This window comes from Gracilinanus agilis, chromosome 6 (assembly GCF_016433145.1).
Source record: "Gracilinanus agilis isolate LMUSP501 chromosome 6, AgileGrace, whole genome shotgun sequence".
NCBI classification, from domain to species: Eukaryota; Metazoa; Chordata; class Mammalia; order Didelphimorphia; family Didelphidae; genus Gracilinanus; species Gracilinanus agilis.
In genome coordinates this window covers 267,777,225-267,793,059 of record NC_058135.1, presented here as the reverse complement: position 1 = coordinate 267,793,059, position 15,835 = coordinate 267,777,225, and the positions used below count along the sequence as shown (strand labels likewise).

The 15,835-nt window shown below is 39.1% G+C and overlaps 1 protein-coding gene across 1 annotated transcript in view; it reads right to left on the bottom strand.

The window, feature by feature from the left end:
- HSD17B12 (hydroxysteroid 17-beta dehydrogenase 12) overlaps positions 1-15,835 on the bottom strand; it is a 162,838-nt gene that overhangs the window by 87,870 nt on the left and 59,133 nt on the right. The window contains exon 3 of the mRNA XM_044681335.1: positions 9,741-9,816. Coding sequence (XP_044537270.1) covers positions 9,741-9,816 — 76 coding nt within the window. The remainder of the gene's footprint in view (positions 1-9,740; positions 9,817-15,835) is intronic.

Here is a 15,835-nt window from a genome sequence, read left to right as displayed (position 1 = left end):
GGATTTCACACCTGGCACACACATCGCTTGTACAATGGTCACGTATAATCTTACACTTAGTTTTTTGTGGGTTTGTCCCACCCCCAAGTAATTTGTGAATCCCACAAAGGCACAGACACCAATATATTTCATCTAAAAGCCACAATGCTACTCATGTAGAACAGGTGCTCAAAACTGTCTCTCTACTAATTTGTAAAGCAGTTTCTTCAGAAGTGTTTGCTAGGAAAGCAATGACACATGCCCCTTATCATGGGCACTAAGACACGGTACAGAATCATCCTCAAGGATAGGATTTTGGTGCAGAGGATGTACATACAGGCACTTGCTAAGGGGATGTGGCAGGGGTAGAACAGCCTCAGGTCCTTTCCTGCTCCAAAGAACTCCTGCTCTGTGACTCCTCCCTTCTATAAAGAGGAATGGAGAGAATGTTTTACAAACAGGCAAATTAGTCAGCAAAGATTTGATAGCATCTGAGTGTCGGGCAGCACACTGGATAATGGGAATACCAAGATAAAAATTTAAAAATTCCTGTCTTCAAGGAATTAATGTGCTCTCTGAGAAAATAATATGTACACAAATAACAGAAAATTCAAAATATAAACACAAGGTAGTCTAGATGAGGGAAGCACAGCTGCTGGGGAAAATCAGGAAAAGTCTCAGGAAAAAGGTATCATTTTGAAAGAAACTAGAGATTCCAAAATGGTCATAGGATCAGAGGTCTAGAATTAGAAAGGACTTCAGAGTCCACTGAATCCAATCTCATTATTCTATTTTGCAGATGCAAGAAATGAGGTGCAGAGAAATTAGGTGACTTGCCCAGGATCAAATAATTACCAGGTTTCAAGACTGGATTTGAACTCAGATTGTCCTGACTTTCAGTCTAACACCTTATTCACATGTTGTTTCCCAATAACAATGTTAAGCCTCTTGAGAAAAGGAGGCTGAATAGCTGGCACTTCACACAGGGCTTAGCACAGAATAAGTGCTAAATCAATCATTAAATCATTTTCATTTACTCATTCATTTCATTTGGATCAGTCACATACTCAAGTCACACAAGATTATTTGAAAGATGGAACAGGAATGAACACAATGACAACACATTCCTCACACAAAGTCAGATTGAAACAATTGGAAAAACATTACTTGCTCATGGATAAGTCAAGCCAATATAATAAAAATGACAATCCTACCTAAATTAATTTAACGATTCAGCGCCATACCAACCAAACTACCCAAAACTTATTTCACAGAGCTAGGAAAAAAATAACAAAATTCATCTGGAAGAACGAAAGGTCAAGAATATCAAGGGAATTAATTTTTAAAATATATGAAAGAAGGTGGTCTAGCCATACCGGGTCACAAACTATACAATGAAGTGGTAATCATAAAAACAATCTGATACTGGCTAAGAAATATATTAATGAATCAATAGAATAGGTTAGGAAATGAACACACAGAAGTAATGACCGTAGTAACCTAGTGTTCAATAAACCCAAAGATCCAATCTATTGGAAAACAACTCACTATTTTAAAAAACTGCTAGGAAAATGAGAAAATACGGCAGAAACTAGGCATAGATCAACATCTCACACCATATACCAAGATAATGTCAAAATGGAAACTTGATCTAGAAATAAAGGGGGATACCATAAACAAATTAGGGAACCATAGAAAAGTTTACCTGTCAGACTTAAAAAAGAAGAATGTATGACCAAACAAGGCATAGAGAACATTATAAAAAATGAAATGGAGAATTTTGGTTACATTAAATTAAAAAAGTTTCTGTGCAAACAAAAGTGATGCAATCAAAGATTAGAAAGGAAACAACAAATTGGGGAGAAAAATGTATAGCAAGTGTCTCCAACAAAGGCCTTCCTTTTCAAATATACAGAGAACTGACTCAAATTTATAAGAATACAAAGCATTCCCCAATTGAAAAATGGCCAAAAAATTTGAACAGGCAATGCTCAGATGAAGAAATTAAAACTATCTCTAGCTATATGAGGAAATGCTCAAAATCATCATTGATTAGAGAAATGCAAATTAAAACAACTCAGAGATACCAATTCACATCTATTAGAGTAACTAACATGACCAAAAAGGTAAATAATAAATGTTGGAGGGGATGTGGGAAAATTGGGATACTAATGCACTGAGGGTGGAACTGTGGACTGATACAAATATTCTAGGGAGCAATACAGAACCATACTCAAAAGGCCATAAAACCATGCATACTCTTTGACCTAGCAATACCACTGCTGGGTCTCTACCATAAAGAGATCAGAGATGGGGGGAAAACAGACCTACTTGTACAAAAAAAATATTTGTAGCAACTCTTTTTGTACTGGGAAAGAATTGGAAACTGAGGGGTTATCCATCACTCAGGAAATGAATGAACAGTTGTGGTTTATGGTTGTAATGGAATACTATTGCACCATAAGAAGAGGAATAGGATGAGTTCAGAAAAACTTGGAAAGACTTATCTGAACTGATGCTAAGTGAAGTGAGTAGAAACAGGAACGCACTATATAAAGTAATAAAAATAGTGTATGATGATCAACTGTGAAGGACTAAACTATTATCAGCAAAACAAGGTTCCAAAATAACCCCAAGGGATTCGTGTTAAAAAATTAAAAAAAAAAAACCCACGACCCACAATCAAAGAAGGAATTGTTAGAATCTGACTGTGAAGCAAAGTACACTATCCTTCACTTTATTACCTTCAAGAGTTTGTATTATGATATGATAGGCTCCTGTTCACGGATGACACTGGGATGATTTCATCTAAGCCCAGAACACTTCAGAGTCTCCTACAAAAGAACCATAATAATATAGCCTAACTGACAACACCAGAAAAATGAGGCTGATGAAAAATGTCTTTTGTCCAGACTTTTTTTCTCTTTGAAGGGAGAACCCATAAAGCTGGTCTGTCAGTGTCTATATATTTTACAGTCACCAAAAATAAATAGTGAGTCAGGCCCCAAATTGGTCAATAGAATACAAAGATTTGCATTTGGGAAATTATACAGATTCCAAGTTCCTTCCTGAAACAAAGTCTCATCAGTATTCATCTCTGAAGAATTAAGTTGTAAGATCAAAGAACAATAAGAAGGCATGAGGCAGGCTTTAGTGAGTTCCAACATATTCACCAATGAAGAATTGCATAGGAGAAACAGTGTCAAGTGTGGTATCAAAGACATGATCAGAAAAGGTAGTCAGGTAGTGAGAAGAGAGTATTAAGTGTCAGAGTGATGGTCAGTCTGCCTGTTCTCCTGGTAACCACCTATGTCAGAGATCTAAGAGCATCCCGAGAACCCTGAGTGGGTCTATTAGGGAGAACTTATGGGAAACCATGGATAAGAATCACACAGGACAAGAAAGAAGGAAGGAGTGAAAAGTGACCTGTTTTAATGAAGGAAATACCCACATTAACAGGATCACAAAGACATCCAAAATCTAAGTAGAGATCATTGTAATTAATTATCTGGGTAATTGTGCAATCAGGAATGATGAGGGGAGAGCCTAAACACTTTCTAAAGATCTCAGTTGACTGGATAGTTGCACAATCTTTCACTTTCAGTCTGCCTGTGTAATCCTAACTTTGAATCCTCAACTTTGCAAATAAAGGAAGGAGTAAAAGTTTTTATTTTAAGAAATTCCAAAGAAAATGGTCTTATTTACATTACCACCTTACAAATGGAAGGCAGTTATTCATAAGATGTTTCCTTTTCCATCTTCCCTAAAAAACTAAACTTTCTTCTAATGGTAATTTTATTGCACAATTTTCTCTCTCTCTTCCCCCATACCTCTCCTTCCTCCCCACCCTGTCTCTGTCTCTGTCTCTGTCTCTGTCTCTGTCTCTCTCTCTCTCTCTCTCTCTCTCTCTCTCTCTCTCTCTCTCTCTCCTCCCGGCCCCCCCTTTATGGCTGGAAGCACATATTGTTGTTTTTTTCCCTTACTGTCCTAAAGGGTACATAGCGAGATAGGCTGATGGCAAATTGATGTGACAAGAAGACTTTTTCTACCCATGACAAGGACAAGACAGTTGGTTTTCTTCCCCAAAAACAGACTCCTGGGAAATGTACTTACCATGACCTCTGTATACGTAAGGGGAGAATGTGCCCTCCCCTCCCTCTCTCTTCCTGTCACTGTAGTGTAGGTAAACTTCTGTGAGGAAACCAGAGTGGTGGGATTCTGCAAAGCCACTTCCCTAACAAGGGAACAGAACCCAGTAGGGAGGGAGGGCACCTCATTTTAGACATGAATAGGATCACATAGAGAATAAACTTGAGTGTGAAAATGCTCTTCTAGTAAAACCGATACACAAGAATCATTAAATGTTCGAGCCAGAAGGTGCGCTGGCCTATATCTAATCAATCATCCTCATTTTTCAGAAGAAATTTAGTCTCAAGGTGAAGGAACCGCAGGTAGCCAACAGCAGCCGTGCTTGGAGCAGGCCCTATGGAGCCAGCCTTTTTCTATATCACTGCTGCCTCTTACTGCTGGGCTGAAGTGGGGATGCTACAGGGACACAAAAGCATGGAGATGACAGAGGACTTGGGGACACACGTAGAAAAGGGGTTCACCACTGTTTGGAAGGCCTGTTTCCCTGTCATTTAAAAACAACCACCACCCACCCTACTCTGTAATTAATAACATCATTAGTACAGAAATGTCTCAAGCTTTGGGGATGAAAACATGACGTGGCTAAATCTCAGCTGCCAGCTTCCCAATAGAGATGCCGAAGGCTTGGCTTCAGAATTATGTTAGTTTTCAAACTGTAATGCGGGGGAAAGTGTAGATGATATAAGGGTGATGTAAGGACAGCCAATGGGCCTTGGGCAGATGTAGAAGTTGGTATGTGAAGGAGGGGTCTACACCTAAGCTGAATGAGAGTCAGATGAACTCTCTCACCAGCAAGGACAGGATTCTCCGCTTCTGCCCCTGGGAGTTGGAACCAATCGAATGGACAGTTGGTATAGTTTCAGGAAGAAGGTGGAGACCTCCTGAAATGAAACTGTTTGGTAAAGGCTGGCCAAATAGAGTTATTAATCTGATCTGACTGTTGGTGATAATTGCCCCTTGATAAGGCAAAGCAAAGCTTCAAGAATCTTTAAGCTTGAGGTTAAATGGATTTATTGGTAATTAAACTGAATCAGGTAAAAGGGAGTTGGAAATTGGGTGAAGGTAAGCTAAAGGTCTTGGCTGAACTATATGACTAAGTTACTAGAAAACACAGATTGATCTTCTCTATGTGCAGCAGTATGACAAAGCCTTGAGGGCAAATCTCAACTCTGATAAGTTTGGTTGCTGACCCAGGGCTACTAAGCCCTGGGTCAGATGCTGATGACTTGTTAGTAGAATTTATCTCTTGTTTATAATAAGAGTTGTTGGGTATGCCAAAGACCTGTTGAATTTGGCTAGCAATGGTAGTTGTTCCTACTTGCCTAATAAATTTGCCCAAAACCACCCAGACCACCCAGGATCCACTATTCCACCCTTTCCTCCCTAACCCTGGAGTTCAGAGCCAGAAGTGAAGTCAGGGGCTTGGAGACCCCTTTTTATACCCTAACCTCAACTGTCACCCTGGCACTTGGCCTGGGTCCTCTGCCAGGTTCTGTGTTCTAAATTGGCAACTGCCAGGTTGCAACTCCATGAAAACATGGTTGCAAGTTTTTGCAGCACACAGTCCACGAGGGACAGATTTTCAAGGTACCTGTAAAAACTGATAACAAGGATGGAAAGAAGAGGGAAAAGAGTCATATGTGAAAATGGCCAGGTGAAAGATTGCTTTCCTCCCAGCGGCACTTGCTTGGACCATTTCTTCTCTCTTTTCTCCTCCTGGCAGGAAAAGAGATGCACTAGATCCAATGTAGGAATATTAGCCTGGACCCAAGGAATGTAGCCTTGAGAGAAAGTGCTAAACCCTTTCCCACACCTCATCTCCTGGCCTGGCTGGTTAGTCTTATGGTACATTAGCCAAAATGAAAACACAAAAATGGTTTCCAGGATTCCATCAACGGAGACCAGGGTCCTCAGAAGCACAATGACAAGAGGCTAAGTTCTTTGATTAGCCCTCCAGTCTCCCTCTTTCAAGTGTGACTCAATTGTCCCTACATCTTATATTCCATCTAGCTCTACCTTCCTCCCAAAACCCCATTTAATTCTATCTAATAAATATTGAGCTACTATGTGCAAGGCTCAAGGAAGCGAGGTGGCACCATTGCACACACCCTATCAGGCTTGGAGTCAGCAAGATTCATCTTCCTGAGTTCAAATCTGGCCGCAGACACTTAACTAGCTGTGTGTGACCCTGGGCAAGTCACAAAACCCTGTTGGCCTCAGTTTCCTCATCTGTAGAATGAAATGGAGAAGGAAATGGCAAGCCACTGGAATATTTCTACCAAGAAAAATCCAAACAAGGTCATAAAGAGTCAGACACAACTGAAACCACTGAACAACACATGCAAGGTTCAGTGCTAGGTACACTAAGGGAGAAACTAAGATAAAGAAGACCCTACATTTGGCTCAAGTTGCTTAATGTCTAATCAGAAGGACAAGGCATATAACAACTGTGTCACAATGCAGCAAGTGAGAAAACAAGTGCAGTGAGAAATGAGAAGAGGGAGATGAAGGAAGGCTTCATGAAGGAAGCGGCATCTCTCTTCCCCTAATATACATTAGAACCATCTGTTTCCTGTAGTTTTTCTTACCTGCATTCTGACCCCAAGCACCACTGACACCACTCTTGAGTGCCCTGCCACAGCCTCAGAGCCATCCCTCGGTTACCTGTCCTACTTCTATCTTCTGAACATCTCTGAAAAGTCTCAGATGGAATTCTTATTCAGACAAGCCATGAAACCCTTTTAATGGTTTAAACTTTTAATGAACAATTAATGCTAATACTAAACAAATTATTCTCAAAAAACAAGAAAGAAAGCACCCTAACAAATTCCTTTTTCTTAAAGACTCTTATCTTTTGTCTAAGAATCAATATCGTTTATTGGTGCCAAGGCAGAAGAGTAATAAATACTAGGCAAAGGGGGTGAAGTGACTTGCCCAGAGTTATACAACTAGGAATTGTATGAGGTCACTTTTGAACCCAGGACCTCCCATCTCTGGATCTGGCTCTCTAGCCACTGAGCCACTTAACTGACCCCCAGACTCCTTTTATAAGACAATATACTCCTAATACCTAGACCAGAGAAGAATAAAGCAAAGAAAGCAAAATATAGACTGACATCATTACTGATTATACAAAAATTTTAAACAAAACCCTATCAACAACAACCCTTAATCTAAGAAAACATCCATCATAACCAAGCTGAATTTAAGCCAAAAGCTACATTTCTTTGATCCAGGCCACTATTCCTATACTATATCTAGTCCATCTACTTTCCTGAGAGTAGGAGAAAAGAGAGAAGGTTCAACATTAGGAGAATAATCAACACAATCATATTTTTAAAAATCCAAAACACATGAAGTGATCAACAAATGAAGAAAAAAACTTTGACAATATACAACACACATATGCTAAAAGCCCCACAAAGTACAGGCATAAGAAGATCCTTTTCTAGTATCATAAAAAAGATTTAAAACCAAAAGTAAGCATCATATACAAGAAAAATATACTAGAACCTTTCCTAATGGAGTGAGAGCATTTGCTCTCCCTGTTATTATTTTATATAGTTCTAGAAAGGCTGGCAATATGAATAAGATGAGAAAAATAAATTTAAGGCATAACATACTGGCCAAGGGAAGAAAGAATTATCTCTATTTGCTGATAATGTAATAATTTACTTAGAAAATCCTAGGGAATCAGTAAAGCTATTGAAACAATAGTTTCAGCAATTGAGCTACAAAACAAACCTGTAAAACCCCAGCAGTTATTCTATATAGTAGTAACAAAAATCCAAGGAGCGATGAAAGGGAAATTCTATTTAACAACTTAAATGGCTGGAAGAATATTGAAAGCTCATAATAAAAGTGACAATATTACAAAAGATAAAATACAGATTCAATCATACCAAACTATCAAAGGATACTTCACAGAATTCAATAAAAATAAAATTCATTTGAAAAAACAAAATATCAAGGAAGAGTTATGGGAAAAGGTATAAGGGAACACCTTTCTGCTATATAAAGCCTTTGTGCCAGAGCTTGCACTCTCTTCCTAATCTTACCTACTTCTTCTTTCTATAATGTGATTCAAAGCTTACTTCTGCCTCTATAGCTTCTGCCTCTATCAATCTGTACCCAAATGCTCTCTATCATGTTTCCCTCCCCTTCTACTTCTGACATTCATAACAATTAAATCTTTTCTGTATCCTGTCCTTTTTGAATAAAACATACAATTTCAGATCCATACTCCAGACCTGAATACAATCCCAGCAAATCTTGATGATGCTTACAGATTTGATTTGTTTCACAAGATTAGGATTACATGATTTACCATGCTTAATACACATACATTTTTATATTTGTAAAAAATATCAAAGGCCATGAATTTTTTTTTAAAACCCTTACCTTCTGTCTTAAAATCAATATTAATTATCAATTATAATGCAGAAGAGCAGTAAAGGTTAGGCAATTGGGGTTATGAGACTTGCCCAGGATCACATAGCTAGGTGTCTGAGGCCAGATTTGAATCCAGGTCTTTCTAACTCCAGGCCTGGCACTCTATCAACTGTGCTACCTTAACTGCCCTGGGAGCCAAGCATTTGCAATCACTTGGGCCTTTGATTTTGTTTCCTACAAACTTTGAGCTGGCCCAACAATTTTCCTTCATAAATATAGATACTTTATTTGGGAGGGTGAGGGGAGAGGTAGAGGTGGACATAAATAGCTTAAATAACTGGTAGAATGTAAGTCACTTGAGGTTAAGGATTGCTTCATTTTTGCTTTGTGTCTCCAGGATAATAATGGAGAACATGAAAGCAAAATGATCTGGCAACATAAATATATTTCTTTATGAATAAAATAAACAAAACTAAAATAAGTAAAGAATGTTATAAACTGTACAGTATATTAAGTTATTGTTAAATTTTAACATATGAATGTAATAAATGAATTAGATAATAAGATATTAAATATTCCATTTCCAAGATTTTTCAGCAAGATACTTCTCATCATGAAATATTTGACTGCCCAGCAACAACTCCTAGCCAAACTTCTGGTCCTGGATCTTTCCAATTTTAGAAGGGGTAGGCACACAAATTTAGCTAGATTGGAGTTGACCAAACACGCATTCTATTGTTAGCCTCATATGCTAGTTTGGATGGGCTATAAAACATCATATTTGTCTGACAGAACCTTCAAAATCCTGGGTTACTTCCATACCAGGAAGATGTGAAAGTGAAGAATTTTAGCCAAAGAATAACGGCGATGATGATGATGATAGTGACTGTGATGCTAACGATGATCATTCTTGAAAGCATTTGGGTTTTTAAATACTATCCCAGCAAAGGATAAAAATATTTGACCGGGTCAGTTCAGCTGGAAAGGCTTCGCAGACAGGATCCAGGAATGGACTGCTAACCTGCTAAGACAAGAACAAGCCTGGAGAAGCTCTAAGACACTCGGAGCACCAGGTTGCCTGCAGGGGGATGAATTTTTTCACCATAGCAATTTTCAAAGACTACCTACAAATGCAGAGGTAATTACATATCATTCAGCTCTAAGTAATAATAAAAATCACCACCACTACCCAAACAACAGGTGCTGACAGGAAAACGTACTTATATTATTAGCCACCTCCTTTAGTTTTTCCTGGGATCTGCTGACGAGGACGATCTTCATTCCACGCTTGGCTAACTGCAAACGAGAGAGAATGAAGACAATTAAGTATGTGCTACGTAATGCCTTCTCAGCCAATATGACCCTAAAAACATTCTACATTAAAACAGATCCCTTCCTACTCATTATTGCTGCTCCTTTTATTATATAACTAGACCAACCATAGATTGGTTTAAAAATTTTAGTATACACAAAGTTCTCACAGATGGGACTAAAAAAACTTGAGGGATTATTGTCCTTTCTTACACATTGCACGTTGGCTCTAGGAAGTGCTTTTTCAGAATCAAACACAATGCTAGGACCTAGAGGAGCCCAGTTCCTGCCAAATATATCAGTCAAGTTCTTAAAATACACCAAAAGAAATGATACAGAAACATAAATTCCTCCATCCAGAGTGGAACTGAATGCGAGAGTGCCAGAAGCCTGTAACTGCTCTAAGCAGAGACAAGGCTCAGTGGGCTGACGGCACAGATCGTACCATCAAGAGAGAACTACAACAGGACACAGTCAGAGCACCGCCCATTTGAGCCACAGGACGAACCCGAATCAGAACAGTGCCCAGGCCGGAGCAGCACCTGGCAGCAAGGCACTCAGTACCCGACTTACAGGAGTTTGTTTTTTTCAATTGCTATGACCTTAAAAAAGAAAAGAAAAAACAAAATTTCCAAATGAAAAAAACTAGGGGGCCACTATAATGGTGTAGGACAGGGATGGGCAAACTTTTTAAAGGGCCAAAGGAAAGGAAATGCTCCTCTGTCAGTCTGTTTCTAAGGCAACACAAGTTTCATTGTATTGCATCCTCCTCATTGTATTCGTCAGATTAGGAATAATGTCCTGTGGCTGGATAGAACATTTCAGGGCCACATCTGGCCCACAGGCCGTAGTTTGCCCATCACTGGGCTAGGAGATCAGCAACGACCCAAACTAGGCTTGTTGCCAAGTGATAGAAAGAAGGGATCAATGAGGAAAGATGTTGTGTTAGAAATGTCAAGACTTGGCAAATGACAAGATATGTGAGGTGGGGAAGGGTGAGAAGTGGAGGATAATTCTAATGCTATGAATCTGGGAGACTAGAAGGATCCTGTTGTCTCTGACACTACAGTGGCCAACCAGGACACTAGAGAACAGATGATCAAACAGATCATCTCTCTCTTGACAGAGAGGCACCATACTCACGTTACAAAATGATATTTTTATTTTTAGATATGGCCAACAGGGGATGTGTTTTGCTTGAATATTCATATGTTATAAGGATCTGCTTTCTTTTTTTCCTCCTCAATGAGGAGAAGGTAAAGAGAAACTAGTGATAGGGCTGCCAAAAAGAGAACACATGGGGACCACTAAAGTATTTTTTTTTTTAATTTTAAACCCTTAACTTCTGTGTATTGACTTATAGGTGGAAGATTGGTAAGGGTGGGCAATGGGAGTCAAGTGACTTGCCCAGGGTCACACAGCTGGGAAGTGGCTGAGGCCGGATTTGAACCTAGGACCTCCTGTCTCTAGGCCTGACTCTCACTCCACTGAGCTACCCAGCTGCCCCCGTAAAGTATTTTTTTAAATGCACAGAAGAGAAGGAAACACAGTCAAGCAGGATAGCTTTGAAACTTACCCAGTAAATTTATTATAAACTTAAAGGAAAAGTAAGGCATATATAATAGATACTTTCAGTTTCATGTGCTATCCTATTTTTCTATTCTACTTTGTATATGTAAGCATTCATTTTATTTGGTGTTTGTTAAATTCAAAACTTGTTAAAAGCTTACCTGCCCCTCCCGTAAAAAAACAAACACAGTAGGATCTTGTAATATCATTATCGATGATTGTGCCTTTGAGGCTATGATCAGCTTTAGAAAATCATTTGAGGAATGTGTTGTTTTCATTTCATTTTCATCAAAGATATTCTTGAAACGTATGTAGATTGTTTTATTAACATTTTTAAATCATTTTTTCATTCTGTACTTAAACACACACCAAGCATTTCTATATACAAAAAAAAGATGACTGAAATGTGATGAATCTCTACTATGTACATCTTGATTTAAAATATATGTGTGTGTACGTACACACTGTGTGTGTATGGGTGTACATGTGTATGCGTATATGTGTATAACACAAATTCAACAAGCTACTTTCAAATTTGTCTGTGACTGCTTCTGAACTTCTCTTTGTTCTCTTCTGAACATTTTCTTTTAAATGCTTTAATGATCACATTTTCTTGGGGTTGGGGGGGAGGGCAGAGCACAACACTATAACTGTCCTCTTCTTCCCAGGAAATCTCTTCCCAATGTAAAGAAAAAGCCATTTGTATCAAATATGCAGTCAAGCAAAACAAATCCACACATTAGTCCTATTAAGAAAGTTATGCCTCATTTTGTACCTTGGGTCCATCACCTTTCAGTCAAGACGATGGAGAGCCTGCCTTATCAATGGTCCTCTGGAACTATGACTGGTCATTACATTGATCATTGTTCTTAATTCTTACTAAACTGTTTGTCCTTACAATGTTGTTACTGAATAAGTTCCCTTCTTCTCACTTTACTCTGCATCAATTCACATCTTCCCAGATTTCTCTGAAACCATCTCCTTTTCATCATTTCTTACAATAAAATTATATTACATGACTCATATGCCATTGCTTGTTTTGCCATTGCCCATCTGATACTTACATTGCTAGTTTCTAGTTCTTTGTCACAACAAAAAATAGTGACTTTACATGTAATTTGAATATTCTGTAGTCTTTTATTTCCTTTGTGATAAAGTACTACTAAGTACTATATAAGCCTAGAACTAAGCTACAATAGCAATGGAAAAGTAGGCTTTGGATCTGAAGTTACTGATGGCCTAGTAATTATTTTTTCCATAGTCAGTCAGAAAACGAGCATTTATTAAGTGTTTAGTATGGGTCAGGTATTGTGCCAAGTGCGGGGAATCTAAAGAAAGGGAAAGAGAAATCACTTTCTGTCCTAGAGAATTCCTTCTAGTGGGTAAAGCAGCACACCATTAATAAGGTACAAACAAAAGACAGGGAAGTACAGAATGGACAGAAAGAAAGAAATTTTTCTATTCTTTTGGTAACTAACTACTCTTCCTTTCTGAAAGCTTTCAAAATTGTGCTGGCCATAGCCATAGCCGTACCAGATCTTAAACTATACTATAAAGCAGTGATCATCAAAATAATCTGGTACTGGCTAAGAAATAGAAGGGTGGATCAACGGAACAGATTAGGGGTAAATGACCTCAGCAATTTAGTGTTTGATAAACCTAAAGATCCCAGCTTTCAGGATAAGAACTTGATATTTGACAAAATGTTCTGGGAAAACTGGAAAACAGTATGGCAAAAATTAGGTTTAGGGCAGCTGGGTAGCTCAGTGGAGTGAGAGTCAGGCCTAGAGACGGGAGGTCCTAGGTTCAAACCCGGCCTCAGCCACTTCCCAGCTGTGTGACCCTGGGCAGGTCACTTGACCCCCATTGCCCACCCTTACCACTCTTCCACCTATGAGACAATACACCGAAAGTAAGGGTTTAAAAAAAAAAATTAGGTTTAGATCCATATCTCACACCCTATAACAAGATAAGGTCAAAATGGGTATGTTTTAAACATAAAGAATGACATTATAAGTAAATTAGGCAAACATGAAATAGTTTACCTTTCAGATCTATGGAGAAAGGAAGCATCTGTGATGCAACAAGAGATAGAGAACATTACAAGATGTAAAATGAATAATTTTGGTCATATTAAATTTAAAAGGGTTTGTACAAACAAAACCAATAAAACCAAAAATAGAAGTGAAACAACAAACTGGGAAAAAAATTTTACAACAAATTTCTCTGATAAAGGTCTCATTTCTCAAATATATAAAGAACTCAGTTAAATTTATAAGAATGCAAGTCATTCCCCAGTTGATAAATGGTCAAAGAATATGTACAGGCAGGTTTCAACTGAGGAAGCCAAAGTTATCAATAATCATATGAAAAAATGTTCTAAATCCCACTTGATTAGAAAAATGGAGATTAAAATAACTCTGAAGTACCACTTCACACCTATCAGATTGGCCAAAGTGACAGTAAAGGAAAATGATAAATGTTGGAGGGGATGTGGCTAAATTGGGATACTAATGCATTACTGGTAGAGTTATGAATTGATCCAACCATTCTGGAGGGCAATTTGGAATTATGTCCAAAGGCCTATAAAAGAATGTATTCCTTTTGATCCAGTAATATCACTATTAGGTTTGTATCCCAAAATGATTTTTTAAAATGGGAAAGGACCCGTTTGTGCAAAAATATTTATAGATACTCTTTTTGTGGTGGAATTGGAAATTAAAGGGATATTCCTAAATTGGTGAATGGCTGAACAAATTGTATGTGATGGTGTTGGAATGACATTGTACTATAAGGAGTGATGAACAGGATGATTTCAGAAAGAGTTGGAAAGATCTACATGAACTGATGTAGAGTGAAATAAGCAGAACCAAGAGAACATTATACTCAATAACTGCAATATTGTGGAACATTCAAATGTGATAGATTGCTATTAACAACAATACGATGATCCAGAACAATTCTGAGGGGCTTGTGAAAAAGAATGCTATCCACCTCCAGAAAAAGAACTGTTGGAGTAGAAATGCAGATGAAAACATATGATTTATCACTTGTTTATCTGGGTATGTTTTGAGCTTTTAGTTTTATAAGATTATTTGCTTCCAAAATTGAATAATATGGAAATACATTTTGTGTGATAATACATGTATAACCCAGATCAAATTGCTTGCCAGCTCCAGGAGGGGGGAAAGGAAGAAGAGAGGGAGACAATATGGATCATGTAACCTCAGAAAACTTATGTGGAAATTTGTTTTTTAAGAAAATAACTGTGCTGGCCAAACATGACAATCTCTTTCTAGGTACACCAGTTATGTACCAGCCATTTCCCCAACTCTCTCCTTTCTAACTTCACACATTGGTGACTTGAGAATTATTAAGAGTCCAGCTGTGATGGCTGCATTTCAAAGAGCAACAGATTGACTGCATTTTCCTTCTTTTTGCACTCCCCTAGGCCACCATTAAAGGCCCAACAAGAATAGAGCTGAGATGATGTTTTATTTAAGGATCGCAGCAAATCTTCTCCAGCCTCCTTTTCTCCTCCATGGCTTTTCAATGCCTTTGTGAGGTGACAAAGCCCATACACTTCTCTCCTGCTCGTCTGAAGGGTTTTCACACTTAGTGTACCCTACACAGGTGTAACCATTACCTGCCCCAACCCTCCATCCTTTGAGGAAACCAAGTGGCTGCTTGCTGCCTCAGAGTTTTTAGCCAGGCTCTTCTGGCCTCCCTGATGGGGTGACGGCTTTGCACTGGGAAAATTTCTACAGAAAATGAGGGTGCTCAGGGTGACATCTTTTTTCCTCTCATCCAACAGCTCCTGAAACAGGTCCAGCCAAGGTTTCCTTGCACAGTGCCCTCGGCTCCATGCCATAGCTCTGATGGGATTCTGATTGTGCCTTCTGTTCTGAGGAGGTGCCAGTCTGATACACACAGAGAGGACTGGGGCCTGCCTTCTCTCACAGTCAGCACTCACTCCCTGGATGGCCATCCAGGTCAGCTCCACACTCCCCATGGATAGGCATTCCGACTCTTAGGGAAGGAAAGATCCCTGAGATTTGGGGGAAAGGCTTCCGGGGAGTCCGAGCAGAAGCCTTCGGGGCCTCCGATGGCTCCAACATGAGCCGTGCTGTAGAGCGCACCTGGGTCCCCTTTCTCGGTCCCTTCACAGGACAGCATCCTTGCTGCGAAGAGTGTGCCACCAGGTTGGGTCTGTAGGTTCTGGCCTGAGGCTGGCATCCTCACGTCCCACAGGCTGGTGTCTCTTGTCTTTGGCTGTAACAGGAAACTGTTCAGTGTAGCTTTCTGAAGTGAACATCGAGGTGGGGATGAAATGATTAGTCCTGGAACAAACCAGAACCAGAACCAAACCCCTCCCCAGCAGTCTGTAAGCCAAGGAGGCTTTACTGTGTGAGCCAGCAAGGGAGTCCCATCTGCA